Source organism: Apteryx rowi, unplaced genomic scaffold (assembly GCF_003343035.1).
Source record: "Apteryx rowi isolate R43461 unplaced genomic scaffold, aptRow1 scaffold_90, whole genome shotgun sequence".
Lineage (NCBI taxonomy): Eukaryota > Metazoa > Chordata > Aves > Apterygiformes > Apterygidae > Apteryx > Apteryx rowi.
Window position 1 is genome coordinate 1,523,017 of NW_020451205.1, and position 20,184 is coordinate 1,543,200.

General features: G+C 39.9%; 1 protein-coding gene across 1 annotated transcript in view; it reads right to left on the minus strand.

Moving 5' to 3' along the window:
- The window catches only part of TTC1 (tetratricopeptide repeat domain 1), a 35,899-nt gene extending 16,013 nt beyond the window's left edge, over window positions 1-19,886 (minus strand). The window contains exons 1-5 of the mRNA XM_026091398.1: window positions 19,783-19,886; window positions 18,838-19,188; window positions 6,786-6,846; window positions 3,585-3,697; window positions 1,176-1,212 (exon numbers count right to left, since the gene is read on the minus strand). Coding sequence (XP_025947183.1) covers window positions 1,176-1,212; window positions 3,585-3,697; window positions 6,786-6,846; window positions 18,838-19,179 — 553 coding nt within the window. The 5' untranslated portion in view covers window positions 19,180-19,188; window positions 19,783-19,886. The remainder of the gene's footprint in view (window positions 1-1,175; window positions 1,213-3,584; window positions 3,698-6,785; window positions 6,847-18,837; window positions 19,189-19,782) is intronic.
- Between the last annotated feature and the right edge of the window lie 298 nt (window positions 19,887-20,184).

The following is a 20,184-nucleotide window of genomic DNA, read 5'->3' on the forward strand; positions in this document are numbered from 1 at the left end:
AAGCTTATCCTCTCCTTATTCCCTTGGCAGGCATGACCATGTTTGCTGGTGCAGGACTGAACACTAAATTTAACAGTAACTTGCTCATGGTAATTTCTCAAGAATTTCTTCAGTTTTCATCATAGAAAGAGGCAGTATGAAAGACTGCCCATTTTATAACTGCTAAATCATTAAAATTGTTCTCAGGACAATTAAATCTAGGATTCTCCAGCTAAACATTCTAGCTTATTTCTTTAGGAAGGACAAAGACAATGCTACAGTCAGCAAATTGCAGGTTAGTGTGAATTGCTCTGCTGCGCTCTTAAGTGTTGCATTGCAGTTTGTAAGCCAAATCCCTGGGGAGTGTCAAGTGATGGTCGGTTTAAGTCTCAGCGCTGGAAAGCAGACCGATTTCCTTTCAGCCGCTATAAAACTAACAGAAGCATTTTTTCAAAATGCACCACCACCAAAGCAAGACAAAACCCCAAAATGACAGAGGTCAGCTAGAATTTGCTACCTTTGAGAATACTTTCAGCATGTACAAACTCATATTTACTGTACAAGCAGCACTGGCACTCAGCCATTGGATTAGTTTTCTGATTGGTAAATTGGACTTTTTTCCCAGCTGTCATGGGRAGTTCAACAAATATTCAAAGCATGGGTGAGTGGGTGGAAGCAATAAAGCAATGCACAGCTGAAATGATTTCACCAGGAACTGCAAAGATAAAATGAAGCAGGACAAGAACTGGAGAGCATAAGCCCTTGTGACAAAGCAAAAGCCTTGCATAGAAGGGACTTGATAATGCCTTTAATTCCATGAAGCCACATAATTCTTTGGAAACTGGAATTAAACTCAAGATCTGGGGGGGAATGGCAGGTAGAAGAGGGTTTAAAATAACAAGTGCAAGGAAACATCCTCCTTAAAAAAAAAAAAAGACTTTCCTGTTAAAAAAGTACAAACAGCAGTCTTATTGGTACAAGAGAACAGAAAATAAATTATTTTAGGCAGTAAAAGCTTGCTAGACATTTTACAAAATAAGTAAGTCCTAGGAACAGGTCTCTTCCACCACAACTTTTCTACAAATTCTTTAAAGATTGTCATGCCAAAAATTACAGCTCTGCAGAAAGGCACTGACTGGCATGATTTATGTATGAAAGATCTGGCACAAGAGTAGGACACAGGAAAAAAGTCATACCTTTGCTGCAGTCACTTAGGGCAGCTTCCGTCTTGTCCTAGAACACAAAATAGTTATATTTAAGTCATTTCTTGAGAAACTGATTTACTGTTGCAAACAAAAAGGTTTGTCAGACATTCCAAGAAACTTGGATGTTCATCTAATCAAGGCTTTTCATAACATTGCTTCTGATTCAGAGCTCTTTACCAGTGATTAGCTTCCTCTGTGAAGGCTGCCAGCGTGCAGATTGCATGGCTGCCCCACTAATCAGTCTGCACAGAACAGCCGGCAGCAAGCTACAGTCAAAAGGCTGAGTCACATCTGCAGGCCTTGGCTTAACCGAGCTACAGCCTTTCTACCTTCGTCAATTAAGGRGTTGGAATAGCTGGTTCCCAGGACTCCTGGGTAAATTCTTGTCTGTATGAGACAAGACATTTTGAAAGCAGATCCTGCCTTTAGCACTGATACAACTTTCTCTACAAGGGACAATGTGAGGGACTTCCAGAAGTGGCAGGGACAAGATTTTTGAGCACTCAGACAATGAAGATGAAATTCAGGCAATCTGTTTATAATGGAACAAAAAGAAGTAAAGGAGCTGAGACACAGATCCTGTTTTCATTCAAACTAAGAATAAAAAAAAAAAGCTGAGAAAAAACTGTTCTGTGCTTATATTCATGATCTAAGTAGTATTGATAAGGGTATTGATAAAGGTAGAGGGTTCCTTCCTTTCTACACCAAAGGAAAGTTTTCTTGTCCCTAAAACAGAAACTATCTCAGAACAACGCCTGACAAGCTTCTATTGTAGTGCAAAGCAAATGGGTACAGCAGGCATAAAAGAAAAGACATAATGATGTTATTAATTTTTTTAATTTCAGGGCAATGTATCTGTCTATCAGGTTCTACTGATCTATACAGGTGAGCTATACTACCTCACGTACATTTTTTTTAATCATCTTTGTCTCCCTTAGAACTATTGGATTAGTTGCCCAGTAAAATGAATAGCTAACATCTGGATTATAAGGAGGTTTTTCAGTTTACAGCTTTCATATTTGAAAGGTTGCAGCATCTGCTGTTACAGAATCCCATTTTTCCTAGTCTGCTCAAACAAGTCAACAGCCCAAGAGTGAGTTAGATAATTCTAGCTGAGCAAGAATACTCCAACACTACCAGAGTTTATTTCTTTACACCTAAATATGGCTGTAAGGTACATTGCTCCAGAGCTGCATCTGTCTCAATATTGGAGTAAAAGTGCGAGGAACTTCGTTTTGCAGGAGGTAACCTGAGAACAGGAACTACTGTCTGTTTTTTCCTATAATAATTTAATCTTAAAAGCAAAAGCAAAATTAAAGAGCAATTTCTCCCAAATTCTTTGTTTTATTTTAGGAAGAAGAGGTAACTTAGCACCATGTTTATAGCCTGAAGAGAAATAGTTTTGAAAGCATGATAATAAGCATGATAGAAAAGCTATAAGTGCCTCCRAAAACTAAATTTAGACTCCCAACACTCTTGCGCGCCAGAAAAGCATATGAATGCTTGCACTGAATGCTTGTTGCTAGGTCCTCCTCGCTCCTGCTGAGGCCAACTAGCAGGATGTCCACAGGCTACACGAGCTGAAAGAGGCATAAAGGTTCTCCCAATCCTCCAGTCACTGGGCAGTCTAACAGCTTGTTTATAAAGATGGAATCCTCACTTATATCAAGAACTTTCAACTGTTATTTTTTAAAATTCATTATTAGCTTACAAGTTAAATTGTTCAGTTTCTGTTCGCACAGATTTTGTGTTCTATGCCTTCCATGCTGTCAGTGTATCACTGACTTCTGTTGACATTTGGGCACCTATCCCTGGTCAGGCAGAAGAAAACACAAAGCAAGCAGTATTCGTTCTATTGAGATAGTGTCCTACTATATAGATCTGTCCTGCTATACAGCAACTGTGAAGGAAGCAGACTAATTGAATTGATAAAGCCCTAGTTAGGAAGTCCAGTTTATGCCTCAAAATGCTTGAGCCAATTATTTGAAGACAAGTATATGACTATCCAGTTTTTTAGCAAAACACTGACTAGCTATAAATCTAAACAATCACTGCATGGTCTGAATATACTAAACATGCTTAAAGACAGCTGTTGCAACACAGACTTTGAATCTAGTTAAAACAAATAGAATGGGGAAAAAAATCAAAGCATTTTAAACGTAATGCAACACAGGAATTTTGAACAGCTGCTCCAACTGAAACCTTCAGTTTTGTATTTCTCCTCAGTAAAACTAAGTGTACCAGCATTTCTACTGGGAACATGAGAGATCAAGCAAACAGCAAAACCTGCAAACAGCTTAATTCCTTTGCCATCATTTACGCATCACTAGTACTTGACTTTATGATTGGATTTGTCATATAATCAATACATGGTGTTTAATAAAATAAAAGAATATTCACCTGTTTCATTTTTGCAGCAGCTCTGTTTGAAAACAAAACAGCCCTATCTTTTTGGAAGCAGGCTGGACAAATCTGCAGAGCCCTCGTATAAGAGTCTTCTGCCTCTCCATAGTCTGCAGATGCAATAAGAAAAAAACAAAACAGACCATTTATTTCAACTGGCAGTAGAGTCAGTGAATCACATGGCTAAGATTTCTTTGGAAACATTTCCCAATATAAGATGCAATATTAAACCAGTGGTAAGACTCAGTAGCTGCTCTCAGATGAAGTGCATTACTGAGTAGTACATATACCAATGACAATTAATTATTTTAAAATCAACACCCTTGTAATAGCAGAAATATAGTCCTGAGCTTAGTGTACCAAGTGCAGCATGCTTTGCATATAATTCTCATCCCTGAAATTGTTTCATTCTATTCATTAAGAGAATACCAGCCTGAGAGGTAGATTTTTTTTTTTTTTTTTTTTTTTTAAAGAAGCAGCATATTTTGATCTGAAAGAAAACATGTACTGAAACATGTTATTGCACTGACACCTGCTCACAGCTGCTAGGAAGATATTTCATTTGTCACAATATCTTCAATGACTGACTTAAGGTCAGTCACCACAAAGCCACTGTCACCCTAAGGTCATCAGTCATCATGCCTGGCCTGAAACAAGGACCACTGATAAACCACATGGGATTATCAAGTTATTTGTTTTCTAATGAAGGTAGAGTCAAAGAATGAAGAAGCCCTATAAAGACTCTGAACACCGCCCCGCCAGCTGACAAGTGCATTCTCCTCAAAACGAGCAATTCTTTCTGCACACACCAGCTAACAACCATCCAGGTGCTTCAAAGGGTCTGTTTATTTCCGATTAGGAAGCACTTCAGCAGGCACCAGCATCTCAGGCACACTGAAGAGATCTACCAAAGAATCTGTCAGGAAGAGCCTATGGATGAGATTTCACAAAATGGCTAGGCCAACATTACAGGCTTGCTACCCTCATATGCTCCCAGCAGATCCTTTCTGCCTGCTCTGATGCTTGCCTGAATTGATAAGGCAGTAAAAAAACAAAACAAAACAAAACCCAAACCTAGGTGGTGAATCACTTTCTGCTAGTTCTGCTAGCTGAAATGGCTCAAAAGTTTATACAAGTGCCAGAGTTGGCTAAAGGGAGGAAGCAGGGCTCTACAACCAAAAGGAAGAACTCGGTCTCATCTAAATCACTCTCAGAGGATGTGATTTTCCATTATACCTAAGCTTGTCTAACAGTCAGCTCCCCAACAAATAGTCTGTGACACTACTCCTGCACACTCGTGTTACATCTAGTGACCACATAGCACTGAATGAACCAACTTAATTGGCCGATGATGGACAAMATATTCCTTTTGTTTGTGTGTTGCAGAATTTCTGCCAGATTTGTCAGCTGACTTCATTTACTCAATTGCTACATATAACACAGTGAATGCAGGAGTAGTGGGAAGTGCATACAGAAACAAGGTCATCCATCTCATCAGCAGTTGCCAGYAGATCAGCCTAGGCATGAAATGAAACCAAATCCACTGTTACTATTAAAAAAATCCAGGCAAATGTAACAGGAAGAAAGCTGGATTTAAATAGAGCTGTGGAAGAAGCTCTGAGTATGAGAAGTCACACATCCCCCTCCTCCCCCCAGTATTTTGTTTCTTCTTTATGTACAACAACGTGCAAGATGTAATAAGCTTGCAAGAGAACTGGATTCTCAAACATTTGGTTAGGAATCATCAACTTGGATGAAGGGAAACAGACCTACTGAGTAGTCTCTTGGAGTTGCCTTGGACAGGTAAAGATATTTTTGTCAGACTCCTATCTTGAAAGGTTTGCAATTGTGTTTCTGGCTGGAATTTCTCCCCTCCAAAATAAAGAATTCATTTTTACTCTGACTTGGTATTCCACTCTTCTGTACATTGTTGTCTTCACTGGTGCTTGCAATACCAAGCATAATGATATTGTTTTCAAGGGCATCAAGCATGGGTACTTTTCCATTAGGCTGTATGGGCTGGGATAAGTAGTAGTACAGGGAGTTTCTATGCAAGAAATACTCCTAACAATATCTTGATTGCCAGAAAGTTTTCCTGTAAAATACCAATGAACAAGCTGAAGAGGAGACCCTTCAAGTCTAGTAGGCACAGAAGTCTTCGAAGATGAGTGCAGTTCTTGTCTAGATCATGCTCAAGAATATACCTGTACTAATAACTAGAACAAAATATGTATGGAAAGGAAGGGATACATGTTATTAATTTTATGTCAGGTTAAAAAACAGGCAGCACAGTAGGGTCTTCAGGTTATCACAGAATTAAGATGCTTCTAATATAACATTAGAAGTTAGTTTAGAAAGCAGGCTACTATTTAATTATTCACAGGTTTTTACTTCCATGGAGTCATTAATTAATATACTTACTGTAATACAGTCTGCCCTTTTGGGGCTAGACAAAATGGTATTATGGTATCTGCTACTAAGTATAGAAATACATTTAGTGACTTCTGAACAAGTACCTAAATCCACTATAAAGTATCTGGCAGACTGACTTACCAACATTTTTCAGCCACCTGAACAGAGTATTATTTAAGACAACACTAGTAAGCCCTGAAGAGACAGCGGACTTTTTACATAAAATTGCCACCACATAAAATGCAAGGACTGTAAAATAACTTATAGTCCAGGGATTAAAACTCCACAAAACAAGCACCCTTCCTTGTTAGGGGCCAAAGGGGGGGGGTGTAAAAAAAGGCCTTCAACAGGAAGGCCACTGTCTAGTGATCAAGGTATACTTCTGCGAAGTGGAAATTGGCTGTTTTCAGCACTACTGCCTGAGGGGAGCATGAATTCAAGTTTCTAAGCATGTGCATTAAAGAACTCAGAGCCTAGTAAAAGCCTGTTTGGATTAGTAAAAGAAATCCTGGCACTCGGAAGCAGTCAATTCTGTATCATGTTTTTGGATTTAAACACCTAGCTTTCATGAGAATCCTGTTTTAGGAATTCAAGTCTTTGCTGATCTAAACTTAACTCTTTAGGCATGCTGCTATCTCCTTCTGTTCCCTAGAACTGGATGGAAAATAATACAGAAGATAAAAGAAAGATCATCCTATGGGTTTTCTACAACATCACAACGATGACTAAGTATTAATTCAAGTTTATTTGACTTATCCATGTGAAGTTAGAAGATTATCAACCTACCTCCTTTCTTGAACTGCTCATTTCCTTTCTCCTTCAGCGTTGTGCTCTCCTTTCTTCTCTTCTGCAAAAGGAAAGACAATGTCTCAAAGTATTTAACTGAAATGAACAAGTAGGTCAGCTGCAGTTCTGAATAAACTATGAATGGAAATCACAATAAAATATAACCTGAAGAATTTTAACTAGTACCATGATCACTTGCTTGCGGTCACTGTGACACGATGTGCCTTATAGATTCATAAAGCACTAGAAGATACTAGCAAGACATTTGAAGCTCCGCTTCATGGACAACAGTATGCACAAAGAACATTCATAGTGAATTACATGGTTTAAACTATTAGCTTTTTAGCAGTTTGCATCTTATTTCCTTTCTAACTCCATTTAAATCAATCAGCGCAAATCAACTACATAGAACATATTTTAGATGTAAAGTCTCAAAAGTTTTGTTTGAAGTAATTCCACCTCAGAAGTTTATAGTCACCTCCAGAGACACAGGGAAACATAATGTGCTTACTGCATTAGCATCACATTCACAGGTAACACTGCTCTGAAAGATTTCTTATGTAAAAAGTGACTGGTATATAGAATACTCCCCCCCATCCCCCAATAAGTAACATAGTTATCAGGCTTTGAGTGACTGGAAGTTGAAAGCACAAACATGTATTTCTTCTCATTAGTAAGCTCATCTTTCTCCTTGCTGTAACACTTAGTATTGCTCATTGATGACTAAACCATCAAACCCAGAGGCAGGAAGATTGTTCTATTAGACAGTGAAAATTGCACACACTGAGCAAGGGTGTCTTTTCAGCCGTGAATATCCGAACAGTACTCCTGGCACAAGCTAAGTTGACACGAACGCTCTCAGCCTCTGACACTGAAAATACAGGATGTCATCAAGCCATCTCTTCAGCGTATTTCAGTCTTTCACATGCAGACATACCTCACACAAACAAAAACAAAGCAGTATAGGTAAGACAGCATCAGCAAGAAGCAATACTCATGTTCCTGAATCATTTCTATTGTAGAAAATGATCATTTGACCACTCATTTTGCCCCCAACACACATGCACACACAAAGGACTTAAAATCAAGGTGTCCATATATTGCAGATCATTGAGCAATTAAAAAGCCAACAGTAAGAAAAGGAGCAGTTTCCTTTCCTGCAGATTGTGTAAATCAAGGATTAATGCAATTATCAATATCGCACAGAACATCTCCTTGGAAACAGCTAAATATAGTACTCTTTGTAGAGCACTGCACCATCTCACAGCTATGCCAAGTAGCTGACAAACAATACAAAATCAGAGGTTCTCTCCTCTTGCTCTTATTGCTTTTGGAAAGTAATTCATGAACCACTGTCACCATCTTAGTAATAAGAAACCACAGTGTGCTAAAAACTAAGCTCAGGGGAATGGCATTCAGTTGTCACACACAAAACTACTCAGTAAAATCTCATCTGACCCTTTGGATATGTGCTTATGTCAATATAATTTTCCTATCACCTGTTAAATATGCTTCCTAATACTTATTGCTCCTTACATTTAAAAAACCCAACATATTGTGGTCAAAACATGCACCACCATTTAGCAATTGGCTTCCTCCAGGGTGGACTGACAAATCATCACAAGTTCTTCAACAATGCCATTTCCTCCAATGTACATCAGCCCGGTAGTGCTGTCTAAATATGAGCACAAAAACAAAATTTCAGCACCTCAGAGAAACTATATTAAAAATACAGACAAATTCTTTGCATATATGTGGGATTTAGGTGTTCAGTACAGGGATTACATAAATACATTTGAAAGCTGCACCCAAACTTTGGAACTGGGTCACTGCCTCACACACACTTGTCACTCCATAGAAAAAAAAATTTTTTAAACATCTTTAATGCATAGAGAGTAAAAGTACAACAGAAGTCAGTCTCATACCAGTGAACAAAGTTGGATTTCAGCACAGAACAGGTTAGAGAGATGATGATTCTTCTGGAAAACATAAAAGATCTACATACATGACCCTCACAACATAAGAGGGGCTTGTAACACTACCTCTGACTTCATTGCTCATGACCTATTTAGAATTGGCCTTTAAGTGCCATTAACTGATTCACTGTTGCATAAGGTRGAGTTATGTGCAAAATATATACAAAAAAAGGTTGTTTCACTATGAAGCGAGAACTATGGCATGGTTGCAGTGTTCCTGACACAGAAACCACAAAAAAATCAAGAAACACTGGATGACAAGTTTCACCTGGATTATCATTTGGTTTCATTTTATTAAAAACATCACAAAAAATTATATGCTTGACCCAGTTGAGCATTAATTACTAATATAAAAACAGAGTTTTGAAGTGAGAATGCTTTGGAAGAATAAGCTTTACATTAAAGAAAAAGAGTTAAAAGAATAAAATAAAATAAAATTGTGTGTCCTCCTCAGATATCCAAAACAGTGAGCTAGAGTGGCAACAGCCCAGAAGATAGACCAAGGCAGCTGTTTGGCCATGTTTATTGTGGAAACACAGAGAGATGGAAGTTCTGAGCAACTGCGAGTTTAGGGGCTGTTGCACTTGGAGGCTGATAATTCATATAACTCTCCTCCCCGCTAAGCCTGTTCTTTGATATGCCCTCTTGCCGTCAAGTCAAGCTTCACAAACCGGAAGGATAGAGGAGGACTATTATTCACATAATTGTTAAAGACATACAAATGTCAGTAACAGTCCCGCTGTCATTTCTGACTATTTGACCAGAAAAGGTGTTGTCTAAGCGTGTTTCAGAAGCCAGACGCATTGTTAAGAACACCTTATACGGCTTTGCAACTTACTCAACTCTCTGAAAAACAGCTATGCAAGCAATGCAGTCTGGGTTCAAAACGAGAATTTCTGTTTTAGCTTGACCAACATGTTCAAGACATCCCTGTATTAYGGGTTTCAGGCTGTCCCTTAACATTCAGACTGTACCAGTTCTGGCAGTACTTTTCAAATAGATAAAGTTTAGAAAGTACCTCAAGCATCATTCTGGTTTTGAATCTGGAGGATCACCCATTAGCAATGCAGAGCAGCAGACTACCCCCAAAAGCAAATTCCCCTGGCTGTCCCAGAGGAATGTCAAAGCATGTGTTAGAAGTTCACTCCTAAGTGCGCTGGACTCTAAAGCCCATTACATATATGTGAAATAAATGCATAATTTATTCTTGCATATATGTGCAATTCTTTAATAGGCACGTCCTGATACAAAAGCAGAGGGAAGTCAACTATTTTGGATTAATTTACATTTATTCTGAAAGGATTGTTGAAGCATACACTGCATCCACACACAGACACTGCCAGAATCTGCTTTCTATTCAAATTAAGGGTTAAATAGAATAAAGCACTGTTAGAAGACATAATGTCCTTACCCAGTATGCTGCACTTCTAGCTTTGATGGCCAACTGCAAATTGACTGGTCATCAGTTTACTATGATTGTATCAGCCCAGAGTGAAAAAATTGCAAGTGACTTGTCCTTGGGACAAATTTTGCACAATGTCATTTCAGTGTCTCCATCCGCTCRTTTTTCAGAAAAAGATGCAAGTAGCTGCAGGGCATGCTACCCATTCCTCAGCAAGGGAAGTAGGTCAGACTGAACTCCTAGAATGCTCTGCCTAAAGAAAAAACATCTTGACCCACTGTGTTCCCTGAGGCTGCTCATATATGAGCACTGGGTCATAATCTCCCCAACTCACACTGCATAATGCTGTCCAAAATAAGCAAGATCTAAAGGTCTTTTTTTGCAAAGTTTCTTAACATGAAGATGACAAATTCCAAGTGGTAGGCATTTGCTTTTAATGCACAGGTGKTTTTTTTTTTTGTTGTTGTTTTTTTTAAGTCTAGTAGAAATAACTTCATTTAACTGGTACTATGATTCTTAAAGAAACCATCTGATTAGAAAGGTTCACAGATTTGGATACTGAATTAAATCATTCATATTCTGAAGAAATTAGATTTTAACATAAATCTGTCTGGCATGCAAGAGGTGCTGAAGATTAAGGAGTAGTCTGAGGTGATGAAAAAAGACAGCTTAACCTTCTGTCAATGAAGTAAAACAACTCAAAAAAAAAAAAAGGGGCCATCAAATACAGTCATTGACCGCTGCTCCTCTGCCAAAAAGCTCAAGGTTAAAAATAAAAGCATTAAAATGAGGTTTGTTCTACTATTAGAGAAGAAAGCAACCTATACATTTTAACTGCTTATTTTGGAAGTAACCAATATAATAAAATGGCTGGAAGTGAAATCCTCCGATATAGATGGTAGGAGCTGGAGGGCAAACACTATCATAGCTTGCAATGCTTCCAATGCTTCCTCTGGCTGTTCCTAGGCATTTTATTTGACCAATTGATTTAACTTTGCTAGGGAACTGTTCTTGGCTCCAGTTTTGTCAAGAGCAGAAAACATGCTCTCCTCTCTCCGAGGCTATTCCTACAGTGTGGCAACGCACATCTGCATCTTGTATACCCTTTTGTATGGTCAAACAGCAGTCATTTAAACCTACTGAGGTTCAAAAGGTGTACAGAAGCAAAGAATTTAAATAGGTAAGGAGTATATTTTCCAGATTCAAATACAATTCTATTTGTAAGACGTCAATTGCAGTTGTCTGCTTCCCCCTGCAGTTTTGTGAAGTTATTGCTATATCATGCACTCAATGATTTGAACTTCAGCTTAAGGTTGCAGACACTCAGAAATCTTTGCAAAATTGGCTAGAGCTGTCGCTTCAAAACTGTGCCAAATCCGCCCTCTACACTCGAGATGTTGAGCAATAAGCAGTGCTAGACTCTGGAGACTTCTGCTCATTGCAAGTCCCCAGGAAAGATGCATTAACCTTTCCATTGCCAAATCACTACCTTTTCCTGAAATTGTAAGCAGTGCTTTCAGAGATAATAGGTCACATTCATTCTTGACAGTCAGTTTAAGTTAACATGCCAGACTGAAAACTTGACTATTCCTGAGTGACAATATATGCCATTTAGCCATCCCTGCTTGAGATGCAATAGCCTCAGGCACAAAAGTGGGGCTGACCACTTAATCCATCACCACATGAGTCAAAACCTTTAGTCACAGATAAGCTCCGAGTTTTGTAAAACAAAGAGCTCAATTTGACAGCATCAGCCTCTTCCAGAGAAATGTAAAACTGAACATAAGACTAAAATTAGATAGCAGCACTGAAAGAAAAATGAATAGTTTATCACACTTTCTGGTAAAGAGTCATCCAACAAAAGAAATATATTTTTTTAGTTTATAAATGCAACTCAAAGAATTATAAATCACAGGGGGAGATTATAACACCAGCTTTTATCCAGGTTCTTCCCACCATCATAAGGAATTAATTACTCTGGCAGATATGGATATACCTCTCAGATGTACTTCTCTAAGCTTTAAATCAGGAAATAAACCAGCCATCTTTTGTTCTATTTTTCAAGATGTAAGACAAGGCAGTTTCAGCCTAACAATCCATCTTTTCCTCTGATTTGACCAAAATAACTTACTTAATGTTGCTGCTATACTGTATACCAGATTCAGGTTATTAAAGTAGGTCATTTTAATAATGGAATCACCTTTTATATTTCACAAGACTACATTGTGACCCCTTCAAAACTCAGTTRTCTTGCAGATTTCATTGCTACACAAAATAATTTTGAACATTGATGAGAAAGTTAACAAAAGATATTCCTTATTTGTATTTGTCAATGCTTTATGTAGTACGTTTCACTGCTGTACAGTCAGCTGCATTTTGTCTCATGTGTTAAAACTATGTTTTCTGGTCCTCCCACTTCATTCTTTCTCAGAAGAGTTCTGAGACCATCTCCTAGTGACCAATACCTGAAATCTGCTCCAAATTATAACTAGCTTCTTTATATCCTGCCTTCCATTTTGTACCTTAGCTTTTATTTTGTAATCTCTGCAGAGAAACCAGTTGAACTTGGATGGAGTCAAGGTTACTACACTATATTCTGGACAGATGCCTGGAACTAGGAAAACACCAAATGCTGAAATGAATGACTACACCTGAGAAGCCATTTCAGAAAAACCCAGGGTCAAATCTTCTGGCTTCAAACCTTGGAAAGGCAAATTCTACACAGAAGATGCAATCTGTGGAATAACAATGGGATCAGCCTGAAGCATGGGGGTGGGGGAAGCTTGAGGAGGGGAACACTATAAAAGAAGTTTCTTGATGAGGACAAGGATGTTCTCCAACACATCCTAGAACCTCTGAAGAAATAGGAAGATTTACTCTGTTTAGTCCAGAAATAACAAAATTTCAGGCATAACTCAGAAATGGTTGCTATTTCTCAATAGTCAGTTTCACTTATTTTTTTAAGAGTACTAAAAAGACACTAACAAAGAAACTCCTAGACTCGTGTTCCTTCTCTTGCTGACACGTTTCCCAGAGTTAAGATAGAAGTTCAGCATGATTACAGCCAGTTGTAGCTCTAAAAGCACATGCAACAGACCAAGGGAACTGCTTTTGAGAAGTATTAGATATTTATTCCAGGGTCTTTCAGCAGCTAGAAAGGAGGGCTCTATATCAAACATAAGAGCTTTCTTGGTCTGGTGCTTAAGTCTTTGCCCTACAAGGCCCAAAGAACAAGACAACATCTGTCATGATGGAAGAGCATGAGGGGTTCAGAATCTTGTTGCTGGATAAACTCATAATTAATGGGTGTCCCTCCAGAAGAGGGCTGGGTCAGACTGAAACAATTACCATGTAACAGCTGTTGGGTGTCTTCTGATTAATTCTGCAGACTAGAGCAACGTCAAAGCCATCACTGTCAATGACAACTAACCAGAAAATCTGTTTGTAATGCATCAAAAGCAATTTACTTCTCAGTGCCTCTGCTGAAGCAGCAATCAGCATGCTTTAAAGAAAAAAAATCTTAAAGTGAATTTTGTTTCAAGCTGCATTATTCTCAAAAAGCTCAGAGCTGTAAGTCCAGGCAAGTAACCTGGCTCTTGTCTATGCTACATTTGTTTCTTCAGAATATTTATTGCATGTCTGTGTCTTAATAAACTCTTCCCTTCAAGTTCTCATTTTACTTCTTTGGACAGAGAAGACTTGATTTCTTATGGCATCAGTAGTGTTTCCCTGGAAGTAATTCCTGCTGGTTAAAAATCAGAAATCTCACTGTAATACAGGGCTATGAAAATATAATTGAAAGAAAATACACAACCACTTGCTCCTTCCCTTTGATCTCTGTAGCAGCTTCTGTGTGGGTGAAAATTTCTGCTGTGCAAGCCTGTGCATGGATACACAAATACACAGAGCAAGGACTAAAATCTGTCCCTGCACCTTCAGAATAAATTAAAAAAATTCTTTTCTACAGCCTAGCTATCTGAGAACATAACTCAAAAGCACTAATTTAATAAAGCTGTTAAAACACAACAGTGGCCTTAGTTAAAAAATACAGTAGAGGTGTGGCTCCATAATTTGGATAGAGTAGGGCTAACATTGAGCTCTCTGTATGACCCAAGTACATAATTTATGGTTGATGCTGCAACCACAGTTCACATGAAGTTTTTCTTACTTGGGCAAGTAATCTAATTGAAGAAAATGCATCTACCCCATAAATAAATGCCATCATGAGGCTGCCATTTGATGCCTACTTCAGGCAACAGTGTCCTTGATCTAAAAAGACAGCATTATTTTTCATTTGAATCAGTCCCCATAGCTGGTCCACTGCACATTCACGCAGACAGGTGTGCTAGCACAATTAAGGAGGCAGCAGGGGGCCGAGAATGACTGAACAAGCACCACCTAAGCAGCAAACGCAGCACTGCTGCTGAGTGTCTAGTCACAACCTAAATAGTCAAATAAACAAGCTCTGAATATTTCCGCCTCATTTTCTCCAGCTGCAAAAAATTCACGTTGCCCTTCATCTCAGAAATGACCTCTTGAGTAACAGGAAGGAGGTTAAAAGTGTCTGAAGAACTCTGGATAAATGGATGCAACAGAAGCTGTTCTCAGAACATAACTGCAGTACATTTCCTTAGAACCTGTATCAATTATCAGATTATCTTCATAATCAGATATAGAAATTTTCACTTTTAAAAATGAAATATAAAATTTGTAGACATCAATTTCAAGGTAGGTCATTCCTGAATTCGCACTAACTTATCACCCTGGTTTTACTAAACAGAGAATGTAAGGTGATGCAAAGTAAGAACAGGCATATGGGTTATTTCAATAGTTATAACAACTGCTGTGAGCTTCTTATTCAGCCTTCATTTGTAGATTTCTCAAGCTCTGCTTATAACAGACACCAACAATATTTCATTAGAGAGAAAATAGCTATATTTTAAGACAGTATATATACACTCAGCTCAGAAAACTATATGAACTTTGTGAACTACAAAGCTCACAGTAAAAATATTGCCAGTATAATAGTTATGGTGACACTAACCCACAGATTCCCTCTACTTCTTTAGTCATAAACCAATCTGAAGGGCATAATCTCTCAACACCACTGAAAATGAAACTAAGGAAAGATGTACTTGTATAGCATCTTTCAATGCAATACCAAAAAGCAGAAAGCAAATATTCAACATTCACAGTTCTTTTGCTAATTCTACCAAAGACAAAGATTGATGTGAAAAATTAAATGATTACCTAATGATATACGAGAAACAAGAGAAGCACAGAGTTAAGGCACCCCCATTTCCAGGCCTGTTCCCCTCTTTTTAGTTCTTAATTCTATGACAATTTTTACCCTGGAAGTCTAGCATTTTGTCTATGAAACTCTAAAGCTGCCTGCAAGTTACAGTTATACTGCTGCAGCAGCCTAATCATGACCCATGACCTCAATGCTTCTTTGTTGTACAAGCAACAAATACGAGTTGGAAAAAAGAACTGTTTAGTCTAAACAGGAGAAGATGCAAGGACAATGCGATAATGGTTTTTCTGGGTAGCCAGTAGGTCAAGGGATGTGACTATTCCCCTCTGTTCAGCATTTGGGAAACTGCGTTTGGAGAACTGTGTGCAGTCTGTCTCCTCAGTTCCACCCCCCCCCCCAAAAAAAAAAAAAAAAAAAAGACATTGACTTATCAGAGGAAGTCCAGTGGAGGGCCACCAAGATGGCCAGGGGGTTGGAGGCCATAACCTGGGCAGACAGGCCTAGGAGAACTGAGTTTGTCAGACTTGAGAAAAGGTGGCTCAGGGGAGATATTATAGCTAGAGAAAACTGAGCCAGACTTCCTCTAGGCATGCAGAAAAAGGATAAGGGCCAACCGTCACAAGTTGCAATAAAGGAAATTCAGATTAGAAACAAGGAAAAAGGTTTTCACTATGAGGGTAGTTAAACACCAGAACAGGGCCCTAGAGAGGCTGTGGAATCTCTGGGCTTGGAGACACTCAGCACTCAAACGGACACAGCTCTGGGCAACCTGATCCAGCTCATCTGCCTCTGAGCAGAGGACTGGGCTAGACGACTCTTTCAACTTAAATTATTCTATGATTCCACTTATGTAAAAGGTTGCAAAAAACCCCCAAGCAAACAAGATGTGCTTTGCCCATACACATGATGAATGAACAGGACAAGTTAAGGCTTTATAACAGTAAGGATGGCAAAATACTTGAATAACTTGTCTAAGCAGTCATTCATTGGAGGTCCTTAATAACAAGATACAAACGTGTCAGAAATGACATGGGTATGGCYGATTCTGCCTTGAGGCAAAGGATGAACCAGATAACCTCTTGAGATTTTTTTCCCAGTTATTCATTATTAGATATCAAAGCACTACAACTGGCAAGTGTCATTATGCCCATTTTACAGATGGAGAGAGAGAGAGAGATGGATGAAGTGATTTCCATGCGGTCAAGCAGCAGGCAAGTGTTACACTTAGTTTCATTCCTATTTCAAGGATTTAACATGTTCCCCTCCTTCTCCCAATGCCATATTACTTTTCCACCTCAAGGAATTTCCACGTTAATGTGGAAATATCCATAACACAGGTGAAAAATTCCCTTTTCCTTCACTGATGTATTTTGACCAAAAGAGCACTCTACCAGCAAGGGAACTACTTGAGCAACAACTTGATTAAGTTTCTTTGCACTGATTTGTAACCAACAATTTTGTTGTTCAGTTGCCTCTTGGATCTAAGCTCTGCATATTTCTGGCTCATCATGCTCGATTTACGGCAGCTGACAATAAGATCATGGCATCGCAAAGTTACTGCCAAGCCTCTTGCTCTTTCCAGCTTTCTGGTGCAATGGATAGCCAGCATTTATTTACTTCTACAACATAGACTGGGCTAGCCAACAGTTATAAAAGAACAGTACAGCTTTTCCAGGTCAGACAAATAAGAAAGGATCCTCTTGCCTGTACAAAAAAACCTAATAAAACCCGAAAAATCTACTGAAACTTAACTAAAGAATCACTAGCAACATTCATAGTATTTTATACATTTTAAAAAAATAATTTCATATGACCCTTCATTTTTATCTTTTACCAAATTCTTCATTTTAGTAGTTTTTGTCCATTGTCCACTACAGCTGTTATTTCCGCTACTGTTCCTGATAATTTAAGAGTTTCCAGAAGAAAAACCTATAAAGCTATACAATACACTGCCTTTCCCTGTGAGGTAATACTTTCCTAAGAACCTGTTTACCTTTTTGTCAGCTGCCATTCCTTACCCAACTCTCTCCTTCACTCTGAATAATCAATTATTCAGTGTGTTACCTGTGATCCAAATTATGCAGCCAGGCTTCCAATAAGGACTCTATTTCTTTTATTTAAATAAGATCTAATTCATACCTCTAGGGCTATAATAGAGTATAACATAATAAAATTCGCTGACGTCTTCTGTTACATAAGCTACAAAAGGTCAGAATTCCCCCTTTCCCCAACTGCTCAAGAATAGATACAGATAGATAGTAGCACCTTTCATCAATATTTCAGTTTTCAGTACCATTAGCTGCTTGTTTAGATAATCCAATCAGATTCTAAAAGGGGGGATCAGTTCTTTGAAGCATGATATGTTTGAGAGGCCAAGCTACATAATTCTGTTCCTCCTAACTTACCAGAAGCAGGATGCTCAAAAGTTAGGAAAAAACTATTTTTTATAAGAGTTGTATATTGGGACATGTGTTTTAGTTTAATGCCCTTTACTCCCCCCACACTTGTGAACACAAGTTGCAAAAAATTAGAAAAAAGGAATCATATACCTGCAGAAAGCATCTGATCATTTACTATGAGAGCATAATTTCTGGCAAAAATTCACCATATTACTCAAGTGAACAGAGTGGAATCCTGAAACTGATTTACAAGTTTTCTCAAAGTTAGAAAAAATGTTCTATTTCTTAAATACGAGATGACCATACCTATCTTAGAACTCTGAAAACAAACTACTGTCACATGGCATTACTGACTGAGGGTTAAAAACCCCCCCAAACTGATTCACTCAAAGACTTACAGGGAAGTAATAAGGATTAAGGAGGCTGTTGGACCTCCCCTCAGAGCTACTCCATTCCTCCCCATCACAATATCCAGTTTGTTACCCAAATGTTTTTCCAACGTAACTGCACTGAAAGTAAGCAAAAAACCAAATGTTTGAAGTGTTGTGTTTGTTTAAATCCTTAGTAATCTTAAAAAGATACAGCTAATTGGGGTTAAACTTGAAAGTATTACATAAACTAGCCTTTCAGATATCAAAACTATCCTGAAACCTCCTCTGAGTTTTTGTAAAGCACCTTGCAGCTAATCAGGGGAAAATAATGAATGCACAGAAACTAACATGAAACAAGGTGATTTTTGTTTCTTATAATCTCTTTCAATCACAGTAACTGTATGCACTGGTGAGCCCAGCACCACATAAAAAAATCTCCAAAGGAATGTGATTATTAAGAACAATAAGAAAAACCAACAAAAATATTTGTTACCAAAACCAAGAAATTAAGAACAGTAAAACCAGACATATAAASAAGTTTTAAAGGTCCAGTTACATGCTGAATTTTATGCCAGAAAGGTCAGAAACCATTCAAAAAAGTGACATTGAAAATGTATCTTTTTGCATTCAACTTTGGTACTTTGTATTACCTGTTTTTCTTCCTCTGGCATATCTTTTTCTAGTTCTAGTAAGTATTCTTCATCTAGCTCTGTCTGCTTCCTTGAGCTATTCTCATCATTCTGTAAATTCCCTTCATCATCCACTTTGGATTCTGTTGCCTCAAAGGAGTCATGACAGTCATGGAAGCACTCATCTGCTGTTGTGGGCTCCTTGGCTGAAGATGGTATGTACCCACTTTCTGTGTTTTTCAGATTCTGCGCATCTTTGGGGCCAGCTGCCAAAGAACTGGTGCTCTCTGAAGACTTCTGATCAGAAAGCTTTAAGTTATGGAGTAATTCCTCAGGTGGCCTTGAATCTTTAAATTCTTCCATGTTGGACTCCTTGGAGGGGTTAGGTTTTTAGAAATAAGAGAGAAATAACCTTCAATAAGCCTAATATAAAAGCACTGTCAGTTAATGAATATCGAGGTACTTAAAATTTTACTCTCAACATCACGTCAGGCAGACTGTTATCCCTTCAGGGGATGAAGAAACTAGTGCGTGACTCTCTAACTCGCTCTAGAGCTGAACGGGGCCCCTGCGCTATTCCACAAGCAATTTGTTCACTCGAGGATTCCCCGGACTAGCACAGCACAGCTCCACGCTGCGGCCTTTACTTGGTGCAGCGCCTAAAGTCACACGCTCCCAGGGCCCTCGGCACCACCTCGCCCGCCCGTGCCTCGCCCTCTGCCCCGCCGGGGCTCCCGCGCCGCCAGCTCCGCCCGCGGCCCCCGGGCCCCGCCCGCCCCGCGCTCCCCCCGGCCTGGCCCCCGCCCCCCGGGCAGCCTTTCCTGGCAGAGCCCCGCGGCCGTCTCAGCCGCCCCCCGCCCCAGCGGGGGAGACGAGGGGCCTGGCGCGAGCGCCCCGCCGCGGCCATGGCCCCGCCGCCGCGCCGGGCCCACCCCACGGCGGCCCCCCACAGTCGCCGGCAGAGACCTGCTCCTTCCCTTCCGGCTGCCCCGCTGCCCTCTGACCCCGCAGGTCGCTTCCTGCCTGCGCCGGCCAATTGCGGAAAGCCACGCGCGGGCTGCTGGGGTTTGTAGGCTCKCGGGGATGCGTGACGTAGCGAGCGACGCCACGGCCCAGCCGCAGGGCGGTGCGTTTGGCGCGCGGCGGGAAGGCGCCGTTAGGACCGTTGGGCACGGGCGCGCGCGCGCACGCACGGGGCGGGGCGGGCTGGGCTGGGCTGGGCTAGGCTGCCGCGGGTCCGTCGCGCCGCTGAGGCGCGGCGTCGCCTGAGGTAGAGAGGGGCCGTCCCGCCTGCGGGGCGCGGGTAGGTGCCCAGCGCGGGGGATTTGGGTGCTGCCTTCCCAGAGGCAGCTCAAGCGATCAAGTGTT